At 36.2% G+C, this 25897-nt stretch overlaps 1 protein-coding gene across 1 annotated transcript in view; it reads right to left on the bottom strand.

Moving 5' to 3' along the window:
* CDKAL1 (CDK5 regulatory subunit associated protein 1 like 1) overlaps positions 1-25897 on the bottom strand; it is a 582236-nt gene that overhangs the window by 236860 nt on the left and 319479 nt on the right. Inside the window, exon 9 of the mRNA XM_069493178.1 lies at positions 4544-4710. Coding sequence (XP_069349279.1) covers positions 4544-4710 — 167 coding nt within the window. The remainder of the gene's footprint in view (positions 1-4543; positions 4711-25897) is intronic.

Here is a 25897-nt window from a genome sequence, read left to right on the forward strand (position 1 = left end):
TAACAGTTGTGTTGAATTTGCACATCTGTAATCAGTCTTGGTGCATCATGATGAGTACTGACAGAGGTCTGCTGAACAGGGGTACTACTAAGCACAGAAGGTGTGTGGAAGAGCTTGGGAAGGCTTCACGGAAGATGGAGTATAGTACGAGCATTTTAGAGTTAGACTAGATTAGAAACCACTTCAGCAGCTGCTGGCTATGCGGTATAGCCAGTTATTTAACCTTTCTAACACTTGGCTTCTCAATTAATAAAATAAGGATAATAGTCAGGTGCGGTGGTGTGCGCCTGTAGGCCCAGGTACTTGGGAGGCTGAGTTGGGAGCATCACTTGAGGCCAGGAGTTCAAGGCTGTAGTGCACTGGGATTGTGCATGTGAACAGCCATTGTACGCCAGCCTGGGCAACTCATCTCTAAAAAATGGGGAAAAAAAATAAGGATACTATGAATAATATCTATACAGCTAGCTTATTGTAAGAAGGAAAAGAGATCACATGTAAAGCAATCAGCATGGTTTCTTGAAACTAACAAGTACTCCATAAAGTATACAGATTTTGTCATTATTATTATTTGTACTCAGTCTGGAGGAAAAGTTACCAGTGCCTTCTGGTGCCTCATTAGCAGCCACTGTATCGCTGTTGCTGGTCTCATCACACCTTGTTGGGTTCACATGCATTATTTTCTGTCTGAATTAATACCTCAGCTGTGGGCTACCTGCCACCAGGAGGGCAAAACTAAGCAATGTAGTTTCAACAGTGATCAAATTCAAAAGCTGCTTCACTTTCTATAAGGTCAGAGTTTATTAAAGAGGAATATGCTAGGGTTATTACATTAGCACTATCAACAGGAAAGCAAACACAGGAAAAATCTCTCTTATTTGCCACTATAAGGGCAGTATATCAGCCAAGACGTGCAGCAGCAAATATTAGTATATCTGATTAACACATTACCACCAACTGTCATCAGATGGTAAGTATGGAATGGCAAAAAGGTAAAGTAAAAATTTCAAGAGTATAAATCTTTATCCTTGAGGCAATGGAGAGACACCAGTAGATTTTAAGATGAAGTAAAACAGTTTTTTTAATTTATTGTTTTATCTATTGTTTCTATTATCATATGCAAATTAGGTATGTTTCTTCAATTCCAGGGTGTTTTTCCACTATATATATGTTTGAGATATCTCTTTGTCATCTATGTCATAATTTAAATGAATCCTATATTGCTTTTTAAGGGCAGTGATAAGTAAAAAAATAGGGTTTGTAGGTGTTCCAGACAGATACTTCACTACCTGTCTGCCTGTTAGAGTTTCCCCTTCCTTCCTTTATTCAGTACATATTTATTCAATATCTACTACATAAAATACCATACACAGTGTCAGACTCTTCATAAAACCTTAAAAGTGCATCCTATGTTAAATGTAATATGTACCTTTTACTCTTAGGGAAACTTAATAAAATGTATTCAACAGATCTTTCTACAGCATATTTTTAAATAATATGATAGAAACTGGTGTTTTCCTTTAAATCTTTTCTCCTTTAAGCTGTTCAATTAAAAAAAAAAGCTGGTGAAGCATTTAAAAAAAAAATCTGAGTCAGGTGAAGTGAACAGAACGAAGAGGAAGGAAAACAGCCCAGTGAAGTGCTCTATAATTAAAGTCTGTCGTGTGAAGCATCTTGCAGAAACACAAGAAGGCTCGAGTCCTACCAATAAAATTCTCAAGAAATCCTTACGCTGAAGGTATTAAAGCATCAGGGCATTTATTTCAAGAGTGGGTTCCTTTTGTCCCTACATTCACTGTGGTTTTATTTATTTATTTCTAAAATCACTTTCATCTTCTGGGTTTTGTCTTTTTTTCTTATCGGTGAACTTTCTTCAGCACTCTCCAGATAATGCTTTCTGCAGAGTGGGCTAAGCGTAGTGAGAGGAAAATGGAAAAACACAATGTATTGCTGGGCACGGACTGAGGATCACCAGGCTTAGGTGCCCCTTCCTCACGCACTTTCTGACACTGGGAAGCCGCATACACCTTCTGGGGTTCAGTCACCTCTACTTTGTCACATGAGGATGTGTTTGTGTAACAAGGCAAGCTCTGGGCTCTGCCACGCAGAGGAGGATGGGAAGAAACACCAAGGTGTGAAGGCCTTGTCAAAGTGACAAAGGAAGAGTTTGAAAGCTCTTAGTTCCGGATGGCGTGGATCTTTGATTCTTACGTACCTTTGTTTATTTCCTTTTGTTCTGTTTCCTTTGGATGGCTTGGTGTGGTACAACAGCTTGGATCATCCCTGGCTTGTAGAGTATAGGAGTGGGTGGCCTTCTCTGAGGGCAAACTCTCACCCTTGAAGCCCATTTAATTCGTCATCTTTGGCTGCCTCTTCTGGCCATAGTGTTAAGAATTCAAAGTGTAAGACCATAGTGTGGGTTCTACAGTTTATTTTATGAAGGAGGCCTTATCCTTTATTTATTCTTTTATTCACTCATTTATGGAGCCACTATTGGGTGGGATCAATCCAGAGATGGAGATGACAAGGTCATTGCCTCAAGATGTCAATATAACAGGGAAGGCAAATATTACACATATTTTGAAGCAAGATTTTAAAAAATATATTGTGACAATCAGAACTTGTTATCACTCCAACTATGATCTATGAACTAAACATCTGGTGTTTTCCAGGTAAAGTATAAAGTTATATTTTATATCTTCTATTGATTGTTAGAAGTTCTCCCAGAGTTATCTATTCAGAGGTCAATGACTCTCTCTGGTCAGGTGCTGAGCGCTAGGATCTGCTATAAATGCAACATCACCTGCTGCAATCTTGCAATCAATTAAAATGCTAAATTCATTCCAAGAAGTATTTGGTTAGTCACCTCTGAGCCAATATGTGATTTTTTTCCTTTGTGTTTACTCCCTACCTGAACTTCCCTGACTCTAGCTACTAGGGGTCCCGGGGTTCCTGGATCCCTGATCAGATCGTTTTCAATTCAGAGAAACTGGCATCTTATAATACGCTGTACATTGGTGGGGCCTGTTTCTCTTCCTACCCACCACACATCTAGCACATCTCCTGGTCTTCATGATTATGCCTCACATTTACTGCAAACACAGCAAGACTGCCACAGCTCTTAGCATATTTGATTTTTTTTTTTTTTTTTTACAGAGAATCACTTGCTTTTTCAAGTGTTGAGTCAAAGTGTTAAGTAAAAGTTGACATGCCTGCAACTTATTTTTAAATAGCAAATCATAATCATCTCACATTGTCTAAAGTACCAAACTTAACATATAAATCATATGCCCTTACTACAAAGATCTAGCTAGGAAAACATAAATAACAAAATTGAAATTGCTAAATTACAGTCATATTATTAACGCTGTTTTCAGAATTTCTAAAATACATTGTTGATATTAAGGAGGCTGTTCAATAAAAGCCTCAACAAGTACAGTCCTAAATCAAATCAACAGAAACAATCTTTTAAATGTGTAGATATTCACTAGCATTTATGCATTAAATTTCAGCAACTGTACTTGCTTACAGCTTTTTGGAATGCTATTTTTCTGGATAAACATATGGCAAAAAACACACCTGATTAAAAAGAAAAGTGACTTTCCCACAGCACTTACCAGGTTCCATGTCCATGACTACAGGTGTGGGTAATTATTTTATTTCTCAAATAAGAGTCACAGATCCTAGTATGTACTTTTTCATTTACATGGTTGCTTCCCTGTCCATATTCTTTGCTCATATTTACTGTGGCATTTGTCCTCAGGTCCCACAGTTACCTGGACACACGCCCATTTTTCTAGTTTGACAGTTAGCTACTTAAGGGTAATCATCCTGATCCAGGGAAGGGATAACCATGAAACCAGGGATCTCAGAATCACCTCCTTTTTTGTTTACAGTGATCACCATTATGTCAACCTAAATAACAAAGAGTGAGACTCTCTAAAAGAAAATGATTTATTTGGGAATAAGCATTGCAATGGGAAAACAGGTGCCATAGTAAATTATGTACAAATCTAGCAGAAGAGTACCAAGCTCTATGTCCCTTTGATTCCATGTCACCCCTAAGTATCTCCAGATGATGGGATGAAATTGACAACTCATCTTCAACCTTAAGGCACAGTATTCTTACTCATATGGCTAAAAGTAGTACAGAAGTAGTACAAAAACCTGCAACATTGACTATTGGTTGCAAAATTAACACAACACATTAGCAGTTCTGAATTAGACAAAGGTTCAAAATGGAGGAGCGGGCAAATTTATGTGTTGGAAAACTGAAGGGCTACAATGAAGAAACAGAGAACCATGACAAAGTAGCAAGTACCGAAAAATCTGCTCAGTGTTATTTAATGATGAGGAAGCAAAAACAAGAAGTGTTGACTGCCAAAGCAGCGGATTGAAAGTCTCAATTCATTCTTGGTAATATGGGGCTACAAAAAAAAATGTGAAAGTGGTTTTAAATGAAGCTCATGCAACGATACTGAGGCTGCCACATTGTCTGGATTGGTTAGTGTCTGTGTCAGCATGCAAATGGGGTGCTTTTCCTTACCTCCAGATGCTCTAAAATATAGGGTGGATTTGTCATGCCAAGCCTCAGCATTGCTCCCTCGGGAATCACTTCAACCAATTTCCACAGGAGTGTGGGGAGATTGGTGCCATTATCTCTGCCATAAGCCCCTGTGTCTTCACTGGTCAACCATATCTCACAAACACCCTCTGTGAATCAAAGGAGATAATTAACAAATCTGTTGCAGAGCTGTTTCCTTCATCATACAGCTGCTCACTCTTTTTAATGCAGTATTTCTCAACCCTATTATTCAGGCAGTCTGGGTATTCAATTGCAGAGAAAAAGCAGCTTATCCCATGGTGGCAGTGGGTTATTAAGTTCATTTTATGAACACCAGAGAGTTACAACAATGCTGTAAATTATCAGTGCATCCTAGGAAGTGATTAACATTCACAGCCAATCAGTTCAACTGTGCTTCCTCCAAAGCACTTTGATCAAGACTAAAGCTTCATTCCCACCTCAGAGAATACCCATATTATTGAACACCATAAGCCCTGGAACTGAAACAGTCACTCCACAGATTAGAGACTACCAGCAGTTAACTCACTAATCAGTGTGTCGCCAGCCCAAGGAAAAATGTCAAGTAGAGTTAAGGTTTAACTCACATATTATTAATTATAAGGTAGCCATTTTTCCTGTTATAACTATTCTAATCTATCTTCTTTATCCAATTAAAAACAGTGTTCATTTTATTGCTATGTTTAAAAAAGTCAGTTGCTGCATACACTGAGTGTTTATGTTGGAAAACTTGTTTACTGACAGCTTGCATCCTATTTTTCATAAATCAGACTTTAGGAAAACATATATATACGTGTGTGTGTGTGTGTTTGTTGTTATAAAGAATCCTGACTTCAAATATTAAAGTCTGCCATAATATCCCTTCAAAAATAGAGAGGAAATACTTTTGGATCACCTAGGGTTATTTAAAACAAATAAAATAGAGTTAGCAAGAACCATCCATGTTTTCATGGCACACAGAACTTTTCTGAACGCATACTCCGTTAAAAGATTAGCTATTTTAAAAAGCCAAATGATTCACAAGGCTAAAACAAACAACGAAATGAGCCTGTGAAATTTGTTCATGCTCAAGTGATTTGCTGCTTCTGAAGAACCTCTACACATACACAGGCACACAAGCTAAGACTTTAGCCTGAACCAAAGTGTAAGTTTCTAGAAAGTGTCTTAAAATAACTTTAAATTGTCTTTAGTTGATGGAAGAGTTTCAAAAATACACTTAAATACTCCTAGCCAAGAGAGACAACAAATAAAACACATGGCTTTTATGTGAATGTGGACTTAAAACTTACAGAATAAAAAAGCGAAAAATAAAGATCTTCATTCTCTTTAGTATGTTCCACAGAGGTGGAAAAATACACAGCATAAAGCTAAGGTCCCCAATCACTATTCTTTCCTTTAGAATAAAGGATATATTTACTTTAACAAAAAACTATCTAAACCACATAAAAACATTTCACTTTTCCCGCCTGTCTATCTTTCTGAGACATGCACATCCTCACCCACACCCACACAACATGGAAAATACAAGAATAGAAATAAAATTTTAGTTTCCCAAAATTAAAGAATCGATAACTTAGCACTGAGAATAGAAGACATCAAAAAACAGCTCTATTAAAAAACAATTGGAAATGTTTTTAGTATTTGAAATCAGTAGTTTTATGAATATATGGGTTTTCTTAGTTTAAATTAAATACCTAGTTCCAGAAATAAGAAACCTTTGCTTAGTTTTAATAAAAAGCTTTATCCTCCAAAGAAATAGTCTGGCATGTCCACAGGCTATCTTTCTAGTCTTATAATTTTATAAATATTCTCTGTACATGGAATATTTTTCTATTTTAAAAACGGATTGCAACTAGTGGTATCATCTTTAATATTATATATGCCACAGACACTGGATTAATACACCTTTTTAAAAAAAAAAAAAAAAATCTTATCACAAAATCCACTCCAGGAAAAGAGATGGCTAAGTAACAACATAAACAGATTTTAAAACATTCTGAAAGAGGTTATAAAAACAGGACATTATCCATGATTTTCCAGTTACTGGCATTTGAGCAACACAATATGAATATTTTAAAATGAACAGAATAATTTTAATTTATAATTTTTCCATCCAAATGGTTCCATGTTATGCCTTATGTAGAGAAAGCGAGTTCCTGGAACAGTGCCTTGCTGTTGCTAGATGAATATAGAAGGGGAAAAATCACTATGAATAGGAATGGAAATAACATCCAAGCACAAAACAGCAGCCAGCTCTTAAAGCTGCATAGGTGGGGACCAATAGCCCCCTGGTGGGCTGAAACTTCAAATTAAATCACATAAAGAGGAAGCAGCTGTAACACTAAATCAGCAACAACAGGAATAATGGTCTTGATGTCTCCAAGATCAAGGCTGCTAAAATACCCTGTATAATAGCAACCTGGTTTAAACCACAATGGAATGAGAGAGCATGTGCAAAATGTGAAACCCCTAGACTTGGGGAGAATTTTGCCTTGCCAATTCAATGCAAAAATTTATCAAAGACGATCTTGCTCTTAGGCAACGTGAGAAAGTTCGGACTTTGCAAGGTTGTATTTCAAGAATTAATTCTAATGAGAGTTGGTCCCTCCAATAGATAGGATATAGAAGTCATTTCATACTAAAAGTGAAGCTAAATGTGGAATCCCCATGCCTCTGACATCCTTTTTCCTGGGAAGTCTCCTGATTACTCATAGCACAAGCAGTTCCAGCCAGGCCACGCTTGCATCTAAACTCACCAGAGAACCTGAGGGCTGCAGTAATCTAATGGAAACACACTGACACACATGCATGCTTGTAACTGCACACTTAATTGGCTATACTTATGGGCAGAAGTGCTTGCTTAAACAGCTTCATTCCTTAAGGACTTCAGTTATGAGCTATCTTCTTTTGCACATTCATTTCTCTATTCATACAAACATTTATCAGGCTCTTACCTACCATGTGCCCAACAGCCCTTCTAGTTCATGACAGATAGGAATTCACCATTAAACTTCTGTGATCTCAGACTGGCTATTAGCCAGGAGCTGGCAAGGGGACACTGACAGACATCCTGGGAACTTCAAGTCCATCCCTATTGGTGGGGGGGGGGGGGGGGGGCAGAAGGGGATGGTCTTGGAGAACACAGCCCTGGAAGCCAAAATGAAGGGCCAGCAGGGCTTGAAATAGATAAAACCTCAGCCTCAACCAGATAGCTCTAGCCTGCAGTGCAACTTGGACTTTGATTAATACATGTCAGAAAAATAAACACACGAAAATGAAAAAGAGAAGCAGGCAGGAAGAACTAAGATAAGAGAAGTGAATGTCCATTAAAAACTCTCATGCCTGTAAAAACAAATACATGCAAGAAAAGAAAGCGGTGGGTAGGAAAGTGGAGACAGAAATTAGCTTTTTTTTAAAAGCATCCAAGGAGAAATTTTTTTTTTCCCTAAAATTGTCCACCTACCTGACTTTTGTACATTTTCCTAAAATTGTTCATTTTACTTGACTTTTTAAATGAACATTAGGTTCATCATATCATCTATCATCCTTTTGATGTGTTAATTTTGCTAAAAGGAAAAGCAAATACTAGGAAGAACAAAATGTACTGTACAGGGAAAAAACCCTTTAAAAAAGTTTAGTTATTAGAATCCATTATCATATTACCCAAGCAATTACAGATCAGCTTGTAGGTGAAACACAAAGCTATTTTTCCCTGAATAGATAGCAATCTCAACAGCTGAATTCCAATCTCTGCTCCACAGTAATTTGAGATGACATAGGATGGAAAAAGTAGAAGACATTAAAGGTGAATAATAAAAGAAAGATAATATCCTCAATAAAATAGTCTTATAACATAGAAAATCCTGTTTGAAAAGTCAAACTTTGCCAAAACTCAATTTCAAAAGATTACGACTCCCTATAACTTTTCTTATGTGTGAGTTTCATTGTAATAAATTAAAATATGGGTGAAGCCTGATTTCATCTGGTCAGAGAAGTGATATTTCTCTAGTAGCATTTTCTTTATCATTGAAGAAAATTTCCACATTATAACTTGTTTCAATTATCCTATTATGAGTAGTGTTTAAAAATATGGATAAAAAACATAAAAAAACTGGAAACTACGATTACAGGGATTAACAGTTAAAGGGAACTACATGGCAGAGAAACCTACATCAACTGCACATAATATAAAACACACCTCAGAATCTGCCAAATCCATCTTCTACTCCCCAATGGGTACTCCTCTGCTTCGCCCTGTCTTTTGTTCTCCATTCCTATCCTTTGTCTTTTCCCTTCTCCTCTCAATTGTATCCTCAATTCTTTCTCCACCATCCATTCCGGCCTTCGTTCTCCCACTAAGAACTATAAATTAGAGAGGTATTATGTTATACTTATTTAATGTGCATTAAATTATCTACTTTTACTCTCTGCCACTTTCTTCTAAGGGTTACAGTGCATATTAATTAGATTCTCATGGGCTCTTTCTTCTTAAAAAATAATCTTAGAACATTCAGAAATTATTATAATGTGACCCTCTGCTTAAGCATTAGAAAGGTCACAGAAATTTCTTCAAAGGGGTGTTTCTAAGTATCCCCCTTTTTCCATGGGGGATATATTCCAAGACCCCCAGTGGATGCCTGCGACTGCAATAGTACCGAATCCTATACTGAATATACTACATTTTTTTTGACCTGATAACTGAGACAGCGTACAAAGTGACCAACGAGTGCACAGCATATACAACGCAGATATGCTGGACAAAGGGATGATTCACATCCCAGGCAGGACACAGCGAGACAATGTGAGATTTCATTACACTACTCAAAACAGCACACAATTTAAAACCTATGAATTTTATTTCTGGAATTTTCCATTTAATATTTTTGACGTAAGGCAACTGAAATTACTGAAAGTGAAACCACAGATAAGAGGGGACTATTGTATAGACAGCCATATGCCTATTTAGCCTATTCATTTAATAGCAAATTATATAACTTTTTAGTCCCTTCTAATCCTATTATTAGACATTAATGGATGGGTTTTATGTTTTCTTTTTAGATAAAAAAGGATTTAAATAATCTTATTGAAGACAGCATCAGTTGGGCACGCTGGCTCACACCTGTAACCTGTAATCCCAGCACTTTGGGAGGTGAGGTGGGAGGATCACTTGAGGCCTGGAGTTATAGATCAGCCGGGGCAACACAGTGAGACCTTGTCTCTATAAAAAATAAAATAATTAGTTGGGTTTGGTGGCACGTGTCTGTAGTCCCAGCTACTCAGTCGGCTGAGATAGGAGGATCGCTTGAGCCTGGGAGTTTGAGGTTGCAATGAGCTATGATCACACCACTGTACTTGAGCCTGGGTGACAAAGTGAGACTCTGTCTCTAAAAAATAAAAATAAATTTTAAAAAAAGATAGTATCATAATAGGACTAACCAAGGCTATCTTTTATATAATATCACTGAGAAAAACCCAATTCACAGGCCACTATACAAGATATTAATAATTATTAGTTAATTCTCCAATTACATGTTTACACTGCTATTGCACACTTTTTAAAAAAAGTTTTATTAGTGACCTGAGAGTATTTTTACTCTATCTTTTTATTTTGCACAATGTTAAATTTACAGAAAAGTTTCAAGAACAGTACAATGAACATCTGTACCTCCTTTATCTGGCCTCATCAGTTAATATTTTGCTACATTTGTGAGCACTATCTCCCATATCCACAAACACATGTATATTTTTTTCTGAACCATTTGAGAATTAGATGCAGAAATTATGGCACTTCACCTCTAAATATATCAGCATATATCTTCTGAAATCTAGAACATTCTCCCTCATAATCACAATGCAGTTAGTACTCTCACTCCGGCCAGACTGAATTACCTACAGTTCCTTGGGCAAGTCACTGTAGTTCAGGCCTCTGTGGTTTAGGCATATGCTGTATCCTCTACCTAAAATGCCTTCTACTCTCCTTTACATATGGAATATCTCTTCCGGGAAACTTTCTTGACCACTGAAACTAATTTAGATCTTCCTCTCTTGTACTCCCAATCATCTTGTAAGTGATTCTGTAACACAATGTGTTATAATTATTGGTTGGTTTGTTTCCCCTTTCAAGATAAAAACCTCTCCCATGCAGAAGTGCAAAAATCTTACTAAAATGCGTATACCTAGAGCTTACTATGATGCCTAGCACACAGCAAGCCCTTGATACATTTTGGTTCCTTCAATCAATGTATTTGATGAGTTTGCTTTCAGTAAAAAAGATGTGCACAGTTCACTTAAGTGTATATTTCAGCTAACATTTGAAAAGTATCTTCTCCTACACACATATAAATATACATACATACAAACACATATGTGACAATGTGTTACACACATATACACGCATATACAGAGAGAGAGTTTGTGCACAAAAGTAGAGAAGGTTATATATTATGAAATGAGAAAATATCAAAATGAATATTCTTTGGACAATAAGGAAATGCAGCTTGAATGTTGCAAAGTTTGTTGCATAGTTCCTTAACTTCTATACAAGATTACCAGTCTTGCTTAAGGTTCATTATTAGCCGACATTGACAGCTGAATAGCACAGCAACTGAATACGAGCCATCTTTGTACTTATGGGTATGAAGATTAAGTTCAGATAGATCAATTACCCATAAAACAATTAAAGTTTAAAACTATTTTTATTGACTTAATAAGAAGAGTTATTAACAAAGAGATGGTATTTCTAGAACATACTTGACAACTGTGATTATCCTGATCACAGACAAAAAATTGTTGGCATAAATTAATAATGTTGCTAAACAAAAACAATCTATTTTTTTGAAAGGTTGTGATCAGAAGAATATTGTTTATTTCCATACTTCTGCAAGAATTTGGAAATAATAGAAAGTTAAAAACAAACTAAACACCATGAAAAGATGACACACTTTCTGAAAACAAGGTATCTGACTCTCCAGTCTTGAAAACATGAAATAAGCCTGAATGAGGCAGATTAAGTTTATTTTCTTATACCACAGTGTGTTATGTCCCATATACGGGCTTTTTTTCATACCCCTAGAAAGAACGCAGGCGTTTGTGGGGAAAAAGAATTGTAAAATGGGAGCCAGTATGGATGGAAGTTGTTGCAAGAGGCTCAAGCTCATGGGGTAGGCTAAGACAGCAAAAATGACATGTTGATAAGCTATGCAATGTCATATGCAATGAATATGCACTATCACTGCAAGTGAATGTCCTTTAGCTGAAATGCTTGGACCAAAAAGTGTTACGGATTTTGGATTTTTTCAAATTTTGAAATATTTGCACTACATTATCAGTTGAACATCCCTAATCTGAAAAATCTGAAATCCAAAATGCTCCAAGGAACACTTCCTTTGAGCGTCATGTTAGTGCACAAGAAGTTTTAGATTTAGAGCTTTTGGGATTTTAGATTTTCAGATTAGGGATACTCAACCTGTACTACAATTGACAACTAACCAAAAAGTGAGTTAGTTAAAATAGTCTTATGTGCCTTTCTTATGGTGGATATAGCACAGATCAGAAGACAGTCATGTTTTCTGGTGAATAAAAAGGGGTTTGTGTATGTGTGTGGGAACACGGTTTCTACATGAAGAAAGCGTAAAGTGCAACTCTAGGACTGAGAAATATTTAAAAGTTGGAAGTTTTATGAAACAGCTAGTGGTTCTGCCTTGAGGAGAAGAATAATCATCAGAATAGGACAGTGTGACAGATACCCCAGATTCCAAGAATTTAATAATCAACTACCTCTTCAGTTTAAAATTTCTAAGAACAAAGCACCACAAACACTTGCAGCTAGTATTAATAAAAAGTAATCTGAATATCTATTACAACAGAATAACATATTCTAATAAGGAATTCTATAACTTGGTCAAAACTATGCTAATCAAAATTCTATCTACCAACATATCTGCTTATGTACAGGAATATGTAATATCCAGCACAAATTGTTGACTCTGACCATATTAATGAGAACACCAAAATTTAATTAAAAGAAAATATTGTAAGGACTTCCATTTCTACATAGGAAAGATCAAGTGCTACGGAAATTACCTTAATGCTGTAAACAACTAGAAAAATTGACAAAATATAAGGCACAACAAATCATCAGACAAGGAACAACAGGCAGGGCAGGACTGTGAATGGTGAGAGAAACAGATGAGGTGAGCCCTATGACTTCCCATCTTACTGTCTGGAGGCATTTTCCAGGCACAATACAGAAAGTCAGAAACCAAACAGAATTCGATGATCTTGCTGAATAGAAGAGTCAAAGATTGGAGTTCACAAGGTTACAATGCACAGGGTAAATACCATAGAGGAGAGAGCTGACAAAGATGGAGCTCCACAGATAAGAAGCCTCCCCTAAAGTCTTTGGGTGAGACTAGGTGTACGTGACAAGCAACTAAATCCCAAAGCTGGGGAAAGAAACACGGAAAAGCGTTAGGTCAAACAATTCCCAGAAGTCACACCGAACCGAGCACAGTTCATGTTCCTACAAGCAAAAAGACACACCTTAGAATGTCTGGGTTGTTGGATGGAGTTCTTAGAAGGGTACTGCCTCGGTGGTAGAGAGATATTAATGTTAAGCTAAAAGCTACTCTGGCTGGGCACGGTGGCTCTCGCCTATAATCCCAGTACTCTGGGAGGCTGAGGCGGGAAGATCACTTGAGCCCAGGAGTTTAAGGCTGCAGTGAGCTACAACTGCACCACTGAACTCCAGCTTAGGCGACAGAGCAAAACCTGTCTCTAAAAAAATAAAAATAAACTTTTAAAAATCAAACTAATTTCAAATAACTCTATCACAGAACAAAGTAAAAACAAATTTAAAGAAACACAAAAAAATCCAAAGCTTAACAATGTAAAATTCAAAATGTCTGGCACCCAAAGAAAAATTACCAGGCATGCAGACAAGTAAGAAAATATTGACTATGGGCCAGGTGCAGAGCTCAGCCCTGTAATCCTAGCACTTTGGAAGGTCAAAGCAGAAGTATCTCCATTCCAAGCTGCAATGAGCTCTGATCACGCCACTGCACTTCAGCTTAGGTGACAGAGCGAGACCCCGGTCTCTTGAAAAAACAAAACAAAACAAAAAACCTATCTCATGAGGGAAAAAATGATCATTTTCATCATCAAAAATTCAACTTTTAAAAAGTAAAATAAAATACAGTTGGTGACTGAAGAAAAAAAACACATCAACAACTCTGTTGCCCTCACCTTTTCCTGTCCCAATTAGCCAAATCAGGGCTCTCTAATTTGTACCTAGATATGATATAAGATTGCAATAATCCCATAGTTGAGAGTGATTTAAGGCTACTTCTATATCTCTCTCTGTCTCTTTATGGTGTACCACCATGGTTCACTAACAATAGATCCCATTAGATGGGGCTTTTTTGGTACTATGCCTAACACAATGCATATTAGAGTAATAGTCAATATATTTGAATAACAAATGCATAGATAATTTTAAGAAATAAGAATTATGTGGTTAGAAAATGCCAAAAGACTTTATCCACTTCATTTTACAAACACAGACCGTGAAGATCAGAAAGGTTAAGAGACCTGCCCAAAGTGATATAATAAGCAGCAGCACAGCAGGCATTAGAATTAGTCTCTCACTTTTCAAGAAGGAATTCCAACCTTCTGCACAGCCAAGGAAACTACCAGGATAGCAAACAGACAACCTACACAATGGGAGAAAATATTTGCATGCTACACATCCGACAAAGGGCTGATAACCAGAATCTATATAGAACTGAGGAAAATCAGCAAGAAAAAAATCAAACCCCATTAAAAAGTAGGCAAAGGACATGAACAGAAACTTTTCAAAGGAAGACAGACTAATGGCCAACAAACATATGAAAAAATGCTCAACATCTCTCATCATCAGGGAAATGCAAATCAAAACCACAATGAAATATCACTTAACTCCAGGGAGAATGGCTTTTATCAAAAAGTCCCAAAACAATAAATGTTGGCGTGGATGTGGAGAGACAGGAACACTCATACACTGCTGGTGGGCCTGCTAGTACAACCTCTGTGGAAAGTAATATGGAGATAGCTCAAAGAGCTACATGTAAAACTACCATTTGATCAAGCAATCCCATCACTGGTCATCTACCCAAAGTGAAAAAAGACATTCTATAAAAAAGACATCTGCACTAGAATGTTGATAGCATCACAATTCACAATTGCAAAGATGTGGAAAAAACCCAAGTGCTCATCAATACATGAGTGGATTAATAAAATATGGTATATGTATACAATGGAGTACTACTCAGCCACAAAAAGCAACGGTGATCTAGCAGGTCTTGTATTATCCTGGATAGAGCTGGAACCCGTTCTGCTAAGTGAAGTATCACAAGAATGGAAAAACAAGCACCACATGTCCTCACCATCACATTGGTATTAATTGATCAAGACTTATGTGCACATGTAGCAGCAACATTCATTGGGTATAGGGCACATGGGAGCGGGGAAGAGGAGAAGAGTATATTCACACCTAATGGGTGCAGTATGCACGGTCTGGGGGTTGGACACACTTGAAGCTCTGACTCGAGTGGGGCAAAGGCAATGTATGTAACCTAAACATTTGTATTCGCCTAATATGCTGAAATAAAAAATAATTAAAAAAATTATTTTTATGCCAATTCAGCAACTCAAAGAGAACACCTATAAAATGTTGACTATAATTACGGCAACTTGAGAAGTACCAACTGAAACCTCAAAATAAAGTGTTAGTAGCATTAGAAATAAGAAAGGACTGTAGAAAACCAAAACAATGTGTAAATAACATGAGATGCATTAAGAGTAATAAACCCGAACTACCCAATATAACCACGAGCAACATGTGGCTACTGAGCACTTGAAATGCATTTAGTCCGAACTAAGATGTGATGCAAGTGCAAAGGTACATATCAAATTTCAAAGACTTATTACGAAAAAAATGTAAAATATCTCATTCAGATTTTTTATATTGATTACAAGTTGAAATGATTATTTTGGATACATTCGGTTAATTAAAATATCTTAATAAAATACATTTAATCTGTATCATTTTACTTTTCTTACTGTGGCTACCAGAAATTTTTAAATTACAGACATGGCACACATTGTATTTCTATTGGACAGCATTGTTATAGACCACAGAACTGTCTACAACAAAACACTGAAAGAATTAACATGAATTTTAATTCAAATGACAAAAATATATTAATAAATTTTATTCTAAATAATCAACAGAAACTCAAAATTCTTCATGGTTAAATAATATGATTTTGATAGATATAAGATGCTATACATATAAATTTTGTACTTCATTTATGAATATTTATTTTATTTGATTGTATCGATATATTTTATTAAGATTCACAAAATTATATAACATAAAGTTAATATATTAAAAAATACCATTCACCAACCCCTAGACTCTACAAGAACCATTTCGTGTATTATCTTTACGTCATCTCAGACATGCACATTTTATACGGCTCACAATATCTTAAAAATAGCAAGACAATTGTTCCACTTAAAACCATACTTGAAAGTTCTTTGACTCCTTAAATCTCACTATTAAAATACACGTCTAGTTGTTTTTACTGCAAATAGCATTCCTAACTTTTGATACAAAGATCTATAAATTGCCTCTAATTATAAACAAGCATTTATCTCATAACTTATAAATGAGAAAACAAATATAGAATAAAGGTACAATATGTGACTTGCCTATGATTAACCAATACATGAGTGGAATAGAAATCTTTTAAAAGGCTCCTTTCCCATTTCCGGATATACTGGAGGCATTAAAAAACAAAGGATCCTAATTTCCAAGTGTGACTTATACAACTTTTTAGGAAAATGTGAAATATCATTATCAAAGCACTCATGTTAACTTAAGACTAAAATTCACCACCCCTCAATTCCCCTCCATAAAACCATTACAAGGAACCACTCTACCTTTCTCCTTTTCTGCAGCCAATATATTACTGTGGAATTTTCTTACTATGATTTAAAAAGAAAACAGAATACTTATAATTGCACTGGCCCAAACTTAGCCAATTACAGCAAAATCATTTTGTTATCTTTCATAAGTGTGCTGGTTAAGTTTTTCAAATGCTTTATTTACTTCTATTAAGTCTGCCAAATCTCTTCTAGGAAAAACCATTTTGATGCTTCAAATTGCGTTCACTTAAATATTCTACAAAACCCTTGTAAAATAAATTTTCATTTCGCATTCTGTAACTCCCCAGTTCTTTTGTGTTATTTCCTGTGGCTTCAGCTGCTTAGGGATTAAGGAGCTCCTAGAGAGGGTCTCTTTCATTCATTGTTTATTTTAAAGATCTCTAACTGTGTCCTATGGAAAGCAATTACTCAAGTAAATGTAGCAAGAGGGAGGAGTAGACAGGGAAAAAAAAAAAAAACGGAGAGAAGTATCTTTTTCTAACATACTATGTAATTTACTTCTAATTATGTTTATTGTGTACTGCCTCTTCACTCCTCCCCTAACTAGAATGAAAGATACAGTTACACTGAGATTTTCCTCTGTTTAGTTCACCAAAGTATCTCCTGCAATAGAACAGTGCCTGAGGACATACTAGGCATCCAGTGAATATTTGTTGACTGAATGAATAAATTAATAAAAAGATGGGAAGAAAGGAAAGCATACCAGGGGCAGGAAAGGAGGAGGAGATACCAAGATGAGAACATGAAGTAGAAGCCTACAGCTGCAGTTCTCGGATGTGTTTACATGGTGGGAAACAGGAAAGTCACACAGTATTTCAAACGGAACACAAGATATAAATGCTTATTCCCATTATATTAGAAATTATACAGAGAATGCCTAGAATATATGTATTCAACAGAAAAACTCCCCACAAAACAAGCTGTAAAAATAATAAATTGTTTGAGCTTCTGTTAATATCTGTTTCCTACTTACACACTCATTTATCACCTTTTATACATCCAAACAAATGGAGAGTAGTCATCAAAACGATAAAAAGTTTTCTGAAAAATGCAAAAACTCGAAATGATTCTATTAATTAACTTAATCCATTTTCCCTTTAAAATGAGAAAAAATAGCATTTTAATTAGAAAAAAGGAGAGTTTCACTAGAGACTCATTTGAAGATCATCAGTCCACACAGAAGTGCACTGGCTATCTTTCAGTTTCAATACACCTCCACAAATTCGAAATGTAAAAGATCAAGGCAGAAGATGATGCCCCAGAAACAATGAACACAGCTAGCGATCATATCTTAGTTTCAAACCACCATTCCCCAATAAAAAGTACACGGTTGCTTAGAGAAATCGGTGATTCCCCAGGACTAGGGTTAGGGAAAGTACAGGACAAACCTGGAATGTTTTCTGGTGCCAAAAAGTAACAAATTGTTCAAAAATATGATGGCATATCAAAAGAACACAGGCGCCAACTTGAAGAAGCTCCCAAAGGCCAATCTGGGACAATTTGAGCAATAAAATAAATAATGATAGTAATGGAATATAAAGTAGAGAACTAAATAAATATCCATGAGTCCATACTTACAGAAATAAATATCTAAAAAAATAAATGGAGGACAACACACAGTTCTTCCATATAATATAATTCCAATTACTAAATGTAAAAGCAAAGATAGAAAAATCACCATCTGGCAAACACCACAGTAATAATCGTCAGAGGCAAGAATGGTAAAGTTAGTGGGCAAAAGTGAGGAGAAAGAGGTTGGTTGAATCGCCTTTAAGTATTTCCCCATAAGGTACTTATTAAAATGAGAAAAGTATTAGTAATAATTTCACATTAGAGAAATGTAGTATCACCTTAACTAAGTGGTAAAATTAAGCCCACCAGAAACGAGACATCTTAACATCATGTATCGTGATGCCCTGCATAGTGCACTCCAGTCACTTCGGTGGTACCCTTGCCAAAAACACATACCCTGAATTTAATCATGTGGAAACACCAGACAAACCCAAATTGAGAGAGGTGCTATAAAATAATTAGCCACTACATTTCAAAAATATCAAAATTATAAAAGACAAAGAAAGACAGAAGACCTGGAAGCGAAGAGACTAAGGACGCATGACAACTAAATGTAATGGGGGACTCCAGATTGAATCTGGGACCAGAAAAAGGATGCTAGTGGGACAACAGGTGAAATTTGGATAGGATCTGTAGATCACATAAAACTGTTTTACCAACATTAAGCTTCTGGTATTGATAATTGTTGTACAACAGTCATGCTAAGATATCAATATTCGAGGAAGCTGGATGAAGGGTAAATGTGAACTCTGTACTATCTTTACAACACTTTTGTAAGTCACAAGAAAAAAGATTAAGGCAGAGTATTGGTTATTAGGGCAAAGGACTCAGAGGATGTGAAACCTTTGCTTACCAACTTTTACTCCACAAGCTTCAGGTGAAGTTTAAGTAAGGCAGGCCCAACACAGTCATTGCCTAATGCAAATCAAGAACCTATTTCTCTCAGCACTGAGTCGAAGCTTCCTGATTTAAAGTAGCTTCTGTTAGGATGCTTCTAAAAATTAACTTATTTTAAGAAATCCATCAAACACACACATTCTTTTTCAAATAAGAAGCCGCACACACTACATAAAAAAGAGCATTTCTTACATCCTCCATTTGCAATTAGGAACTAAAAGACCACCTTCTGAAACATGTCATAATACTGCCATTATCATCACCAAATAGTGTTTACTAAGTATTAATAGTTGCTACCAAGCCCCAGGTGAAGTTTCCCAAGACATATTTGGAAAAAGACTTATGACATAGAATTAAAGAAAATAAGTGTACAGAAAAATTTTAAGTTAAATATTTATAAAATAGGTAAGTATAACCAAAAGCAGTATGCCAGACAGATGCAAAAATGATGTCAGTGGCCATTGGGAAAGAATACTTATTCTATGTTTTTGAGGTATTAAACGTAGATACAGTGAACATAAAATGTATTACATCTCTATCCTATATATATGTGTGTGTGTGTGCATGTGTGTATCTACACTAACACAAAGAAGAGGCTATGGGACAAGGCTTAGTATCATGAACAAATCAACATAGCATTTGTATCTGAAAAAGAGAAAATCCATTGGCTAGCAGGCTGGCAACACACTCTTCCAACCAGAGTGCAGGGAAGCCAGTCTGGTATGCAGGGAGCAGATGACTCCAATTCCACACACTACACAGGGCAACTTTAATTGTTGGATGACAAATGGGAAGAATGAGGGGGAAAAGACCTGGCTCTCTAACAAATATATTACAATTTAGCCTTAGAAAACCATGCCTTTCATAATAATTACCACTTAGAGAAGACCAAACTTAGAATGACATTCATTATACATTACAAGGCTATTAAAAGTCATTAGCAATAAAAATGATGTGAAATACTTGATTTAGTAAAAAGTATGTAAAAAGCAGAATTAAATACAGGATTTTTTTTTTAATGTATATGCCCTGAAGGTCAGAAAACAGGCTCTCTATCCAACTAAGAAATGAGAAAAGGAAGCTCACAAATGAAGATAAACCTAGAAAATGACCTTTGGATGGGGCGTGGTGGCTCATGCCTTTATAGGATTATTCCTAGCACTCTGGGAGGCAAAGGTGGGAGGATCTCTTGAGGTCAGGTGTTTGAGAGCATCCTAAGCAAAATCAAGACCCCATCTCTACCAAAAATAAAAAAAAATTAGACAGGCATGGTGGTGCACACCTGTAGTCTCAGCTACTTGGGAAGCTGAGGCAGAAAGATCACTTGAGTCCAGGAGTTTGAGGTCACAGTGAGCTATGATGATGCCACTGCACTCTACCCGGGATGACAGAGTGAGACTTTGCCTCAAAAAAAAAGGAAGCAAGGAAGGAAATGACCTTTGATTCCCAAGTGGTCTACATGTTACTCATAGTGATGCCACAAATGTTAACTGAGTGGGCTCCACGAGCTAGGCAACACATTAAGAGCACAAAGATGAATAAGACATACATCCTGCACTGTCTAGAGTCTCATAGCAGCAGAGGCAACTTGTATTTAAAAACCTGGCTTTGAATGGGTTGTCTAAATCCACAATTCTATTCCTACCAAGAGAGGAAATCTACTCTAGTCCCCTGACTGTAGAAATGCCCTGGTCACACCAGCTACAATCTGATGAGGAGTTCCAACCATACCTTGAATCACATTGCTCTCTCATACTGAGACTCTCCAGTCTTCAAAGCTGTTTGCTTGTTTTACATTCTGTGTCAATCTAAATCTATTTTTAACCTACTTACTGATCCTTGATCTTTTCTATATGGACCACAGTTCATATAATGCCTTGAATCTTACCAGCATTCAGTAAATAACAAAACACTTTTTACTATTACAAAAAAGATAAAACAATGAACGATGAACCTAGATTGCAGAAATCTCTACTGACCACATAATTGGTGTCAGTGACTCTAAAAGCTATTTTACTATAAAAGGCCCTCAAATTACAAAATATGCAAATTATCTTTATGCAAGAAATGTACTAAATAGTCTAAGATTCACAGTGCTTAAAAATATTCACCCAACTGGGATGATTTCAGATTAAAGAAAATAAGGACTGTGTAATTATATACACTTACCTTGACAAATAGAAAGCAATCTGTGATTAGAACATAGCAATTAGTTACAAAATGCTTCACATGGATTTAATTACCCATCAGTCTACATGTAGCTTAATTACTTTTATCTCATTGCATCAGTAAAAGATTTCTGCCTGAGGCAACTGCCAGTCATATATTTATAAGGCTTCTAGACTTTACAGTGAATACATTATAACATTCAGGCAAATGTGCTAAAGTTACAGTTGCAAAGGCATTCTTAATTTTGAATCTCAAGTCTTGGTTAATAAGTATCTCAGCCCTTAGGGTCAACTACCATCTAGCTTTCAAACTGACAGTGTCACCTATTTGGCTAAATAACATTGTTGACATAAACATCACCTCTATTTATTCTAATCCTGTAAGAGTCAGGAAGACCGACCTTTGAAACCAAAACAATTATCTTATTTCCTTGAAGCAAAGGGTAGTGTATTCTTCTGTGCAAAGTAAACACTTAAATTCAAGAAAGGAGATGACCCTTTTTCTTCAGGATGGCTGAAGATAGTCCTTTTATTCCATGCTACTCTGCTGATGGTGACTTCCTGGGATGGATTTATTTATTTATTTATTTATTTTCTTTGTGATTCAGAGTGTGAAACACTGTCTTCCTTTTTTTTTTTTTTCTCCTTCGTAAGACAGTTTTGAAATCCAGCCAACCAGGGTTTGATTCCTAGCTCCTTCACTCAATGACTTTGGGCAAGTTACTCAACTAACCTAAAGATAAATAATAACCATTTCATTTGACTGCTAATTGAATGACATAAAAAACACCTAATAGATGTCCTGGCTCCATAGCAAGTATATATTAATAATAAAAGTTAGTACTCTTTGCTGGGTTCCCTTAGGAGGCATCTATGAGGATTACATGAATTCATCAGAAAAAGGGATCTCTCAGAACTAAGTAGAAAATATCCTCCCCTCCGTTTTACTTTAAGGAAACATTTTTGGTGTTGGTTGGGAAATTATACTCTCTAAAAAGTGAGAGTTTTCAGGACTCTGGAATTTGGTGTTAGGGGAATCTGGGCTCATTCTAGTTTAGAACCATTGAAGAAACTCCCTTTTGTTAAGGAAGGCAAGTGTTGGGCCAGATAGCATTGTGTCAACTCAACTTACAGAAATTGAGGTTTAGGGCTCACAAGTCATCAGGTATCCTTGTGTAATTACTTTTTTACCTAAACCAACATTTCTGTCTATGCTTAAATATAAACAAAATCAACAAGAAAATGGATCTCATGGGCTACTATGCTTAAGAATCACCTGTAAATCATGTTAAAAATTCAAGTGGGAAGCAGAGTGAACAAGATTCTAGTTAAGCAGGTCTGGGGTGACGTCCAAGACTGTGTGTCTTGGTGATTCTGACAACCTAACTTTGAGAAGACGAGGTTTGGGCTTATAAGAGTACACAGCAACAACGACTTAACTTTTAAGAGTCCCTCCATAAATTTAGTTAACACTCACACTATGATTTCATTCTTCTCAATTATTGATCTTCAAAAGGACTATAGGCTCCAGTTTCTTAAAAATAGCTTAGAAATTGTTCCTGTGTCACCATGATATATAGGTTTTCCACTACAGTTGAAAGAAATGAAGAATTGGGAGAGATCAGTATGATACAAAGGCAAGATTTTTACAGTTATGTGTGGGTACTAAAGCGCAGAGACAGAACTTGACATTTGAGATGCACATTAAATATGTGGAGATAATCTGTACTGTAAAATCTATTAAAGATTTTTGAAACTTTACTCCTTTATTTATAATCTTCAAAGAAAGTACTAGACAGTACTTGCTCAAAAAATATTTTGAGGTTCTTTCAGATAAGGGTCTTGTGTTTCGTTCATTTAGGTACACCAAACCCTTAGCACAGTGACTACTGCACATGATACGTACTCAACTAATGTTTGCTAAAGGAAGGAAAGGGATGGGACAGAAAGGAGGGAAATGCTGCAAATGTTTCACCTTCTAGGCAAGGGAAAAGTTTTTCAAAATAATTTTTTCCAATATTACTGTGGGTTGGAAATCATTTGTTAGAAAGTGTCCTAAAGATAATCAGAAGCCACAGAGACAAATACCACCACATTTTTAGAAAGAAATTAGTTATACTTTAATCTCTTTGTGTAGTTTGTTCAAGTAGTTCTTAGCAACAGAATAGTTTCATTTGGAGAAAGCCTCCCCTGAATCTTGCTCTTACTAGGCAGTGACAATGAGCACATAAATATCTCCTAGGTCCTGTTTATAAAATTGTGTGGTGACATTGGATTATTACAATTCAATGACAACAAATTTGCCGGCACAGGGCCTGAGGCTGGCACAAGGCCAATTATTATACAGCGTAACTCCTCTTAGCTGAAGTGACTTCAAAGATGAACTGTAACTAGAAAAACAACGCATACATATCAATAAGTGTACATACCACATATCAGTATAAAATAGTGATTCATGTTAGGCTAGGCTTTAGACTCAGCCTGGGTTAAAATTCTGGCTCTAGCATTTACTAGCTAGGCAGCCAAGGTAGCCTCAAGTACTGTCTCTGAGCTTAGGTTTCCTCAGCTGTGAAATTTAGATAATCATAACACTTACACCTCATAAAGGTGATGTTAAAGATTAAATGAGATAATCCATATATACAGTTCCCACTCTGCCTGGCACACAGTAAAAAGCAAATGCTAGCAAGTGTTATTATTATATAGGATACCAAAAGAACAATGAGAGGATATGGATCCATTCCAGGTCCCAATATGGGTTTTGTTTGCTGGATCAGGGGCCATTGCCTTTGGAAACAGGAAATGACAATATGTTTACTAAGGTATTTGAGTTACTCTAGAATCTCCATTTTGAAGAGGAAAACTACTTCTTTGACAGTAAAGTTACAATAAAAAGGATAATTGTGGCATAGCCTGTTTAGACCTATATGCATAAATTGCTCTATTTGCAAATGGGAACTACCCAAGCACAGAAATAGAGCTTGATGCAGGGCTTTAAAAAACAATAAAGTTAATTAAAAGAAAAAAAATACTTTTTATAGAGTTCAAAAACAAGTTAATTTTTTTCAAATTCACGTTTATGGTGTTAACAGTCAAGGAGTTAAAAAAGCATGAAATAAATGCTTAAAACCACTTCAACCGACTTCTCTTAAATAGCTTTCATTAGTTTGGTTTGAGTCTGCTTTTTAATTCATTAAGTGTTTTTAAAATTAGATTTGTTGTTTTAATGCAGCTTTTCTTGGTACTTTTTTGTTAAAAAAAAAGTCCAGAAATCACTTATACTTTTGACCCAGAAAATCCAAATCAACTTGATAAAGAATTTTTCTTGTAAACCAACTTTATGAAGACAAGTTTAAATGAAAGGAAAAAAGAAAACACAGTTTTGGAGTATTTAAACAAGTACCAAAACCATAAATCAGGAACTGACATGGCTTTAAAAATAGTGTGCTAAGTCTGTGAGCCTTTTTTCTTGTGTTCTTTAGAGAGTAGGATGGGAGAAGACATTAAGTCAAGTCGGGCAGTAGAAGGGGTCACTGCAGCCCATCTGCCAGTAGGGAAGAACACACCTGCCGCTGCCCCTTGAAGTGGACAGGTGGTAGATCTTCAGGTATCAGCCAGAAAAAATTAAAATAAAAATAATGAATCAGCCTGCATGCTGCCTGCTACAAAGCAACAATAACAAAGTCTATTTTGACAATTATGAACATAAAAGAAAAAGTCAAATATAAAGCAAAAATCACCGCTAGTAACATCAAATACACAAGACACAGATTAAACAAAAAACATCCAATCTGCTATCATTTCTTCCTTGTGAATGAGTGCCCCTGTCTAAACACGCACTTCTCGTTGCTTTCTTGACTATCTTACTTTCCCTACTACTGCTCTTGCTGGGGAACATCTCCGCTTTTCTGGGTTTTCCCTTCCATTGTCTCCCACATTGTGCTGCACAGGAAACTGCTAGCCTTGCCCCCAAGGTTAATCTTTATTACCAGGAAGAATAAGACAATACCTTTATGTGTGCTCTCCCTAGGGAAGACTTGGAATACCACTAAAGAAAATCTAGCCTAGCAGCGGTTGCATACGTTAAAGTCATCTCTTGCCACCATCTGCCCAGGAAAGTTACCAAACTAAGCATGGACTTTCAAGTGGGGATCTTTTCCATGTCTGCTGGGAATTTTCCATGCTGCCTGGAACTGTCAGGATTTATTCTAATAACTGCTAAAAGAAGGAGAGGCTACACTTCTACTCTGTAGGGTCAAAAATGTGGGAGGGGGTATATTTTCACTTAGAAGATATCAATAAATATTGGCTGGCTTTATAGATATCACCCTCAAGCTCAGATGGAACTCAAAATAATATCCTGAGTTATGAATCCAGGACTTTAGTTCATATATATTTGGAGTTAAATAGATTTCTGTATGGAAAAGGTTCACAATTTTTTCAATTCCAAGTTCTAAACAACTTACAAAACAATATTGGAAACCTCAGGGGAGAGTTTACAGTAGAAAAAAATGATTTTAATTGTAGCTATTCCAATATTGTCTCACTTTAAATAAGTCACTGATATTGTCACATCTTAGATTCTTCACCTTGAAAATAAGGAGCTTAGACAAAATAGGTCAAGTTTTGGGGTTAAAGATCCCTTTGACACTGATGGAAGGTATGGATACTCTTCCAAAAACAAGCCACATAC

Source organism: Eulemur rufifrons, chromosome 18, assembly GCF_041146395.1.
Source record: "Eulemur rufifrons isolate Redbay chromosome 18, OSU_ERuf_1, whole genome shotgun sequence".
In the NCBI taxonomy this organism is placed as follows: domain Eukaryota; kingdom Metazoa; phylum Chordata; class Mammalia; order Primates; family Lemuridae; genus Eulemur; species Eulemur rufifrons.